General features: G+C 57.6%; 1 protein-coding gene across 7 annotated transcripts in view; it reads right to left on the bottom strand.

Annotated features, from left to right (window-relative positions):
- Positions 1-4,883: 4,883 nt before the first annotated feature.
- Positions 4,884-10,371, bottom strand: part of CTIF (cap binding complex dependent translation initiation factor) — a 315,019-nt gene continuing 309,531 nt past the window's right edge. For 6 of the 7 annotated variants that reach the window (XM_043889185.1, XM_043889190.1, XM_043889187.1 and 3 more), the window contains exon 12: positions 4,884-9,010. In XM_043889185.1, the coding sequence (XP_043745120.1) occupies positions 8,795-9,010 (216 nt within the window). In that variant the 3' untranslated portion in view covers positions 4,884-8,794. The remainder of the gene's footprint in view (positions 9,011-10,371) is intronic. The other variant, XR_006338151.1, reaches the window with a different exon arrangement.

Genomic DNA, 10,371 nt, shown 5'->3' with positions numbered 1-10,371 from the left:
ACACACCACACACACACACACATACACACACACGCTCTGTGCATACACCTCACACACCCCAGAGACTCTCAGAGCAGTGCACAGCTGTGGCCTCCCCTATGGGCCTAGTTGAGGGGTCCGAGCAGGGTCCTGGGCAGGGCTGGGTGCCCCTGAAGGAGGAAGGGCACTGTCTCATTTGCACAGAGGCTGGGGCTGTGCTCCCCGGGCCTCTGGCCTGCCCCCCACGGCACAGCAGTCCCCCCACCTGCAGCCCTCTCTGCACGGTTAGACCTCAGGGCCCTGGGGCACCCCCGGCCTCCCCACTGGAAGTCCCCGTCCCGTGTGGGGACCCCACTGCTCTGCGTACCCCTCCTCCAGGACCTGGCTTAGGCACAGCTCAGCTCTTCCCTCCCTGTGCCCCTCTGTCACTTATCACCTGGACCACTCTGTCACGGTTCACCTGTTTAGCCCCCATAAGCTTGTTCAGCACCAGCTTGAGCCAGGCCCTGGGCTCGGGGCTGGAGACGCAGAGTGGACGAGGTCAAGCTCACAGTCCGTGGACATCAGCCCCCTGCAGGCCAGTAGTCACACATAGTGAGCTGGGTCATGGTCGAAGCATCCGTGGGAGCTCCAGGAACCCAGAGGGGGCACCTGGAACCCTGAGCAGGGGAGCAGTCATGGAGAACTTCTTGGAGGAGGTGCACACCTGTAACTCCAACCACTGTCCACGGAACACGAGACCATGCTTCGGTCCTCTACCATCCAACCAGTGTCATCCAAACCCCAGCCCATCTGCAGACCCGTAAACAAGAGCGGTGAACATCTGTGTTGTAAGGCCTGAGATTTCAAGCTGGCTGGTTACACAATTGGTTGCACAGAGTTGGGTGGCATAGTTAATGGAAATAGACCCCAAGCACCCTTCCCGTCCCTGGCATGGGCCTCAGGAGTTCCTGACCCCTCCTCAGCCTGGGCGCATCTCCTTCCCCTCTGAGTCAAGCCTGCGGCAGAGTTGTCTCCTGGCCCTGCTTAAACAGAGAAAGCACTGATTACACCCCAGTTTGTGAAGTGTCGAGGGCCACGTCCCTGGGTGTTCTGGTAGGTCACCAGGGGGTCTAAGAGCCCTGACCTGAACCCTGCTCGTCCCTGGGAGCCAGCAGGCCGATTAGAGTTGGGGGACACAGCGGGGTGAGGAGGCTCAGGTCCCAAGACGGTCACCAGTTCCAGAGGCCAGGAACCTGGGTCCTCAGCCTGGTCCCCACGCATGCCCACCGGGCCTCTCTCAGGACTAAGACGGCAGCATTTCAAGGCCTGGCCCTTGTGCCTGGGGCGGGGTGCGGTCACATGACTTGGACTTGCCGCTGCTCCCGAGTCTGTTTCCCCTACCTTTCAAACGGAGTGAAAAATGTCTGTCATCTGCCAGGGCTCTTTGTGAAGATCAAACAGAATCATCATGTATTTGAAAACTACAGGGTGCCGTCCACAGATGGTGTGGTCCCCTACACATGTTTCCCCAGATGTAAAATGGGTGTAAGGATGGTATTTACTTCCCTCGCAGGGCCCCGGTGAGGCCAGATGATGTGTGTGAGAGGGCGGTGGCCGGGAGCCAGGGCTGTGTGGCCGGTTGGGCTCTCTGGGCCAGTCTCCTTGGCCAGGCAAACACAGCTGCTTGCCTCACACTCCAGGCTGGCTGGCTGGCTGGTGGCCAGTCTGGGCAGAAGCAGCTACCGCATCTGCTTCCAGAGTAGGCCAACTGCTTCCTCGGGAGGCGGCGGCGTGAGCAGCCTTCTGCCCACCCTCCCCTGCCCAGGCTCGTGCTGAGACCAGGTGGGCAGGGAAAGGTGAGGCTTCTGGCTCAGATAAGATGTCCACGCGGAGTCAGCCTGTGCCTCAGGCACAGTTACCCAGGGTATGAGAAATTTAGGGGCCTGGAAGGGGTTTCCAGCTTTTTAAAAAATCTACTTTGGGCTGCTTTGGGTTTTCATCGCTGCTCGGGCTTTTCTCTACTTGCAGCAAGCCGGGGGCTGAGGTCTAGTTGCAGTGCTTGGGCTTCTCATTGTAGTGGCTCCTCTTGTTGCAGAGCACGGGCTCTCAGGCGCCCGGCTTTCGGCAGTTGCAGCAGGTGGCTCAGTAGTTGCGACTCCCAGCCTCCAGAGCACAGGCTCAATAGTTGGGGCACGTGGGCTTAGTTCTTCACCGCATCTTCCCGGACCAGGGATCAAATCCGTGTCTCCTGCATTTGGCAGGTGGATTCTTTACCACTGAGCCACCAGGTAAGCCCTGTTTTCAGCTCTTTAAAATCAGAAATAAATGAATTTTTAGGCTGAAAAAAAATGTTTTAATAAGGAATATTATTATCTTCATCTTTGTGCCAAGATAGTCACAAAACACAATTTTTATATGATTTTAAGAAGGAAGGGCCTATGTAGGCATACAAGGGCCCAAGGGCTGTGAGAGTCATAACATGGCGTGGAGTCCATGGTATATACTCTGTCCACACTCAAGGATTGTCCTGGAGCCCTTTTCACCATTGCTAATGTGCTGGGCAGCCTCATCTCAGCTCCAACGACAGGTCCCAATACTGTCCCAATACTGAGGTGAGAACGTGGCAACGTGGCCCACTGTTTCCATGGGTTAGTTCTGCTTTCCTGAGATCGCTCTCTGCGGTCCACACATGCTGTGTTCTCTCCTGTCACTCAGAGGGTATGGCCCATGTCTGCTCACCAGTAAGAAGAGGGGCCCCCTAACACCAGAATTCGGAAAATGTTGGCATATGTGTGTTCTTTCTCAGCATGTAGTTTGAAAAATTTCCCAGGCAATTTGAATATTGATCTCAGGCCTGGATGTGCGCCCCCCTCCAGGAGGGTCTCCCTTACCTCCCACCCACCTTGAGGACCTCTGGCCTGGAGGAGATCCAGTTTGCCAGATGTTATAATGTATTCTTTCATAGAATAGCAGGGAACTTTGCAAGCTGGCTCCTCTCCCTCCCCACTCCTCTGCAATCCTCTGATCTGAGGGTATTTCATCATGCTCCTCCCTTCCTTGGAGGAGGAGGAGGATAAGACCATGTAGCCTGCCCATGGACATCTCAAGCCAGCAGCTGGCTGCTCTTTCTGTCTGCAGGGTGGAACTGGCCAGCTCCCTGGGACTGTGCTCACTGCAGTCGGAGTGGAGGCTATCGAAGACACGCTCGCTTTCTGGGCTGAGGGGAGGGGGGCACCTGTCTCTCATTCTGGCCCCCAACTCTTCCACTGACCGGCCTTGGGCTCTGGGCCAAATCACTTCACCTCTCTGAGCCTTGGTCTTCTCATCTGTAAAATGGGAATCAAAAATACTCACCTTCCTATACCCCAGAACCACCTGAGACAGTGTATGTAAGGCCCTGAGAAAACCATGGGGATGAGAGACAATCTTTAATATTAAAGTATAATCACTTCCTCTTTACCATCTCAATCCCTGCTTCTTCTGCTATCTTTGCCTTGGTACTACAAGTCATGCGGGTGTGCACACATGTGTGTATTCTAGTTCATTCATCCGAAATAGTCTTCCTGTCCTTCCCTCCTACAGACCTTAGTACAAAGGTAACCACCCTCAGCAGGACAGATAACACTATAAGCAGAGATAGTGGTGAAATACAGAATCAAACATTTATTATTCAGAATATTTGTTCTGTAGTTTTCAGTGAACTTCTGGAACCAGAACGAATTCAGCCAGAAAAATCTCTTTTGATGAACAGCATTTGGTAAGATTTCTCTTTCCTTACCTTTTCTTCTGGGCTTCCCAAGTAGCACTAGTGGTAAAGAGCCTGCCTGACAATGAAGGAGACATAAGTGATGTGGGTTTGATTCCTGGGGTGGGAAGATCCCTGGAGGAGGGCATGGTAACCCACTCCAGTTTTCCTGCATGGAGAATCCCATGGACAGAGGAGCCTGGTGGGCTATGGTCCACAGGGTGGCACAGAGTTGGACATGACTGCAGGGACTTAGCATCATGTACACTTTCTTCTACCCTCCAACACCTTGCATTTTGACCCCACTTTCTACGCCAGCCCTTTGGCGTAAAAACTTCAGCTTCACAAATGACAGTCATCTAATTAAAAAGTCATCTCCCTCTACCAACCAGTGTACTTCAGGCCAGAGCTGCCCGGCTTCATGTGGGTCAGTAATCTCCGCACACCTTCCACAGGCTGCTGGGCTGGCCTGGCCTCCATCCTGGCCCGGCCACGGAATCACGAGGGGTGTGGGTGTTCCAGTTGCTACTCTGAGAAGCTGAAAGCCTGGCAAAGTCTAGCCAGTGAAAGAATCCCCAGGGGGACCTGTTACCAGGAGGCAGGTCCCCAGTGTCTTGTCATGGACTGGATTGTGCAAAACAAAGAACATGTCACCGCAGGAAAAGAAATTACTGGGGCCCTCTGGGACCCTCGGATGAAAGACTGACTTGACCTATGGGGACAGAACAGCCACTTGCTGCTTACTTCTGGAAGCTGCTTTGCCCAAGTCTCAGCCTTCTTAAAATGAGTCTTTGCCAAGTGTCACAGTGACTTTTTCACAGGAGGGGTAGGTCTGGGGAATGAGGTGGTTAAACATGCAGCAAACCAAATCTTTAGTGGAAAAGTTTTGTGCAGGACTGGGTTAATCCTCTTAACCTCGCACAGGCCACCGTTCCCATTTGGGGGGCGAGGGGATGGAATATGTCTCTCACCCCCATGTTCTCCTGGACCACTCCTTCCCAACCTTCTCTAGCCCCGGGCCCCACTCCCCACTGCGGCCCAACTCGGGGAATCTTCTCACCAGCTCATCACCTGGGTATGGGCTCCTCCGAGGCCTCTGCCAGGACCCGTTGAGGCAAAAAAGCTTCTGGGAGAGATTTCCTTTGCTGACCGCGCAAAGAACAACAGATTCGGGACATTTCTGTTTTTTGGCGTGGTTTATTTTTAAACCCACTTGTAGTTTGGGTTGAGCTGGAAAGCAGGACATACCAAGGGAGGGAAGGTGGTCGTTGCACGAGCAGGGTTCTGCCGCAGCTTTGGCGGGAAGCCCCCCGGCCCCCTGCTCTGGGGAGGTAGGACCCGTCGCCAGGCTCCCAGCTGGCTCGGGCGAGGCAGGCAGCCCTTGTACGCCAGTGTCCCGAGCAGAGGAGGAGAGTTTTCTCTGATCTGTGTCCTCAGAGGCCCAGCCTGCGGTTTCCCAACAGAGTGTCGGCAGCTGAGGGACAGGACTTCGCGGACAGGCCGGACAGTCTGTCGGGATGAGGAACACTGGCCGGCTTCTGATGCCAGATAAGAGCCTGGGGCTTGGCGTCTGTGCGGCCCCTCGGGGCTGCTCCTGCGGCGGCCTGGCTGTCTGGGCCCCCGCCCCTCGCAGCTGCCCAGGGCGTGATCAGAGCGGCACGTTTCCCACAAACCCTCCCTCCCCATCCATCAGAGAAAATAAAATAAAAAATAAAAATTAGAATAAATACCGACTCGGCCCACATTTACATTTACACGGATGGACAGGACGATCCCCAAACCTTAAAGGTGTACAGACAGGATAAGGAAGGACGAGCAGACGAAGAGTGGGTTTGGGGGTGCACACCCGCTGGGGAGGGTGGTGGGGGCTCCCGCCTTGTCCAAGGGAGGCTGGGGGTGGGGGGGTGCCTTCTCGGGGCTGCGGCCCCAGAGCTCAGGCAGAGCCATGAGGCCCATGGGAGCAGGACTGTGGCGAGCAGGCCAGCTGCCTGGGAGGAAAACCATGACTGCCTCGTCTTGACTGGCAGGAGAGACAGGACGCGCGTCGGGATGGCGGGACCTCGCCTCCCCAGAGCTGAGGGAGCCACAGGCGAGGAGGGAAAACCACACAAGCCTTAGAAGAGCACTGAGTCCTCAGAGGACTATGCAACACCCGGTTTAGCCTCCCATCAAATACATTCAGAGGTCAACTCGGACACGGCCTCCCTGTCAGCGGGGGGGGGGTCTGGCGTGGGGAGGGGGGCGGAGGTCTGAGGGCACCCCTGTCTGCCCCCGAGTTCCTAAGTAGTCTCCCATGAGAAGCTGCCTCAGACCTCAGAGTTTAGCCTTTACTGTTATTTCCTTAAAAAAAAAAAAAAAATTTTTTTTTTTTTGGAACGTTTTCCTTCCACGTCTGAAAAAGTAGCAGCAACCTGCATTTAGAAAAACAGCTTCGACGGTTATGTGGATCAGCCAGGAAGCGCTCTCAAGCAATGGAATCAACTAAGCGAATCATATATGTCTGGAGGCCACGGCGACATGACACGTAATTAAAAATATATTTATATATGTGTACATATTTATATCTCACTCCTCCCCACTCTGGTCCTGACAGTCAAGGAGGGGCTGGCCCTGAGGCAAGACCGCCAAGGCAGGCTGTCGGGAGGAAGGGGCCATAGGAGGGTGGTGCCCGAGCAGTTACCTTGCCGGGCCATCCAGGGAACGTCGCCCCCGAGTGCACGGTGTCTGGGGCCCCTTCAGGAAGCCTGCTCTCTGAGCCCAAGGCTGGGGTGGGAGACGCCCTCTTCTGCTCCCTCCACTTTCAGCCTCACTTGTAGGCTTCAGCCTTCTTCCAGGGTCCTGCTTCCTTCTCAGTAGATGCACTCATGTAGACACACACACACACACATTCACACGCACACTCACACACACACACACCCCCTACCCCACTTGAGGGAAGCAGGGCCTTCCTTCAGCCCAGGTGCGAATCTCGGAGGGCGGCCAGGGAGCGGCTGCTTGCTGGGCTGGGGGCTGCCTTGACCCTGTGGGGCCATGATTTCCTTGATACCTCTCTGAGCATCCTGACGTCAGCCCAGCTCTTCCCTCAAGGGCTCCCGTGGGGCCTCTGGTGTCCCTGGGCCCAGGCTGAGCCAAAAGGTGCAGGAAAGGCAGTGAAGAGAAGATGGAGGAGCTTGGGAGGAAGGGGAGGGGGGCGGAGAAGGCAGAAGTGGGGCAGTGTGGGCTCCTTGGCAGAGGCCACTGACCCCTTCCAGGTAAACTGTGCCCCTCCCCTTGTTCCCCAACAGGCTCTTCCTGGGGGACTGGCAGGCAGGTGGCGACTGATGGGATGGATACGCCAGGGGGTACAGAGGAAGCCGCCCCCCACCCCCACCCGCCTGCTCTGCCAGACTCAACAAAGGGACACTTCCTCCAGCCTGATCAGACCAGTCAGCCAGGGGCGGGGGTTCAAGGTGACCCAGGCCTCAACAGAACAACTGAGGACCCTGCTGGGCTCAGGCCGCCTTCTGGGGCCTCATGGAAATGGGGGCTCCAGACCAGGAGTGGGGCTGTGTAGACACACCAGAGATGACCCGAAGCCAGCCTCCCAAGGCCCACCCCTCATCCTCCTCCCCAGCCGTCAGAGAAGGGGCTGCCCCTAGGACTTGGCCCCTCCAAGCATCCCCAGCCTTGATGCCAGCCTGGAAAGCGGGTGGCTTGCTGGGATCCCCTGATAGTCCTGCTCATGACTCAGCAAACACACCCCTCCCAACTGCCTTGGGGCACTAGTACCCAGAGATCTCCCCACCCCAGGGCACAGACCACAGCTGAGGACTCAGCTCATTGAGTTAGTCCTAGGGAACGAGGTGTCCCCGTCTCCCCTGTATCTCCCCATCCAGGGAGAGCTTGAGAAAACACCTCTGTGTGTGGCATGGGGAAGCATCACTGAGCTTTCCGGTTTTTAATTCGCTAGCCTCTTTCTGAGCCCGGTTCACTCCCAGGCCCCAGGCCAGGACGGGTTTAATGCTCTCCCAGTGGCGACAGGATCGGCCCTTTGAGGGAGGAAGCTAGAAACGGAGAACAGAGAAGCCAGGGGAGAAGCCAGGGGCCGAGAAGCACAGGGTTCCAGCGGGGACCCCTGCAGGGGCAGAAGTTTCCAATTACCCTAATTGGCTACTGGCAAGCTGTCTGTGGCTAGGATCCTTCCAGAGGGGGGCCAGGTTTGATCTCCCACTAATCAGGGGGTTCTCGCGGGGCTGATTGTGTGATCACATTGCGGGGCCCTCGGCACTGAGAGAGGAGACTTCAAAGCAGCTGACTTTTGAAAACAGTAAAACACAATAAAACAAAAGAGTGCAAGCAGAACGGCAAACTCCGTCTCCCCTCGAGGCCCCCCGGCCCCCTGTGGGCCTGCAGCTCAGCGTCGCGGGTCGGGGGGGAATGGTGGATGGGGTGGTGGGGGCGCTGAGGGAGGAGGCTGGAAGGTGGGAGGGCGGAACGTGAAGGTTAGAGGAGATCGGCCCTGTCCCCCAGCCCGCCGGCCGTGCGGACAAAGGCCGTCAATTAGGGGCGGCTGGTGGGGACTGTGCCTGCCTTTGTCCTCCCGGACATCTGCTACATGTCGCCTGCTGCCAGTTGGCGACTGTGGCTGACAGCGCGCGGGAACAATGCAAGCCCGTCTCCGACCCACTTTTTCCAGCCTTCTGAGGTCCTTTCTGACCCAAGCTGTACCCCAGCATGCGGGCTGCCACGGCCTCTGAGGGGATGAACCCCTGCACACAGCACAGCCCGGCAGGGGGGAGTTGGGGGGGACGCCTTGCATGGGAGGGGGCGGGGAGGAGGAGGGCCGGGCCACCGTGGAGAAGACACATGCTGCCCTTACTAGTGCGAGCTGCCGCATGCTCGGGCTGGGGGGCTCGTCGGATGGGGGGCCGCTCCTCCCAGGGCTTCGGTCCCTTCCCCGTCTGGCTCCAGACTGGCCGCCGGCTCTGCCTGCCTTCCTCCCCACGCCTCTCTCCCGCCAGGGCCACCCCTGTCTTCCCGCCTGTCCATCTGGCTCTGAGCACCAGGGCCCCAGCTGCCCTGCGGGCTGCCCGCCAGGCCCCTGAGCTGTCAGGCGGTCAGTTTCTGGATGGTTCTGTTGTAGTACTGCGTGATGGGGGGCGTCAGGGGGTTCCAGCTGTTGGCGTGCAGCTCGATGACCTCCAGCAGCAGGGACCGGGTCAGCATGGACTCCGAGGGGCACAGCATCTTGTCGCGGGCGCTGGCCAGGAGCTCGGCCATCATCTCGGGCAACTGCTCCTCCAGCAGTCGGCCTGTGCTCTGCAACTGCGGGCAGAGAAGTGGGGTTAGGACGCGGGCTGGACCCCGAAAGGACTCCTGCTCTGTCCATCTCGGTGAGGGATGCTTGCTAGGCGGGCAGGGACAGGAAATCGCTGGATTATTCCAGGAAGGTGCGGGGGCCCAGGGCTCTTCGTCCCAGGACAGAGGGATGCAGAGGGTGGAGGGTGGAGACAGCCAGTGTGAGAGCCCACCTTTAACACCCAATCTGCAGGAGGAATGAAAGGAGTCAGGATATTGCCTGCTGCCCAGGGCTGTGAAGAGTCCTCACCAGAAACATGATGCTTCTCCCTTCATCCACTTGCCTCCCTTCTTACAGGAAGCCTTCCCTGACCACCGCCCGCACCCTCAGTGGCTATGTGACCTGCTTCCTTCGAGGGTGACCAGGTGGCCCCACGTTAACCTTCTCTAGCTAGGACATCTCTCTGGAAACGAACTTGGTCATTGTTACCCGCCGTGTGTCCATGTGGAACCCAGGAGCATGGATGAGGTCTCCTGTTCCTCTCCTCCTCCTCTCTGGCCCCGCCATCCCCACAACCGACCTCTGCCCACACTAACGACACGAAAGGGAGGGAACAGGATCTGGGGCAGAAGGCCTGCCAGAGGGCCTGCCCCCCAGAGAGGCCCCTGATGGTCTTGAAAAGCCCTCGGAGTTAGCAGGAGCCCGGATCTTCTGGATCAGACCGCCCTGCAGGCAGCCCCTGGAATCCAAGTCCCCGTCCCCGCCCCACCCCTGCCTCAGCCCACCCATTTCTCAGGGCTCTGCCTTCTTCCCCAAACCTTCCTTGAACATCCTGGCATAACCTGACCTCTCCCCTAACTCCTCGGAGATGTGAGCTCTGTACCCACATGTATTCTCCACATTGCCTCATCCACTCCCGCCTGTGAGCGAGCTCTCTATCCACAGCCAGACCACAAGCTGCCTGGAGGCCGGGGTCATGCCTTCCCCTCCTCTCTTATCTCCCCTGCCTGGAGCCCCGTGCAGGGTGTCCAGCTGGAGCCCTGGCATGCCCTGGGTGTGGGCTCTGGAAGCCCCTGCCCTCACCAGACTTCCTTCTGAATGGCCCTGGGCTGTTTTCTTGTCTTTTTTTCTATATGGCTTGTGCAATCTTAGTCCCTCGGCCAGGGATCAAACCGGTGCCCTTAGTAGTGAAAGCGCAGAGTCCTGACCACTGGACCAGCAGGGAGGTCCCCTTGGGTTGTTTTCTGAGGGCACAGCTTTGCGCCTGTAACTGAGCAAGAACTCGGACAGCAGCCGCCACACCTTGCCAACAGGGGTGGGACTTCCCATGGGGGCAGCTTGGAAATGGGCAGTACAACCTGGGGGTTCAACCTCAGCACCTCCCCTC

This window comes from Cervus elaphus, chromosome 27, assembly GCF_910594005.1.
Source record: "Cervus elaphus chromosome 27, mCerEla1.1, whole genome shotgun sequence".
In the NCBI taxonomy this organism is placed as follows: domain Eukaryota; kingdom Metazoa; phylum Chordata; class Mammalia; order Artiodactyla; family Cervidae; genus Cervus; species Cervus elaphus.
Note: the sequence above shows the minus strand (reverse complement) of the source record. Positions and strands in the feature narration are given on the sequence as shown.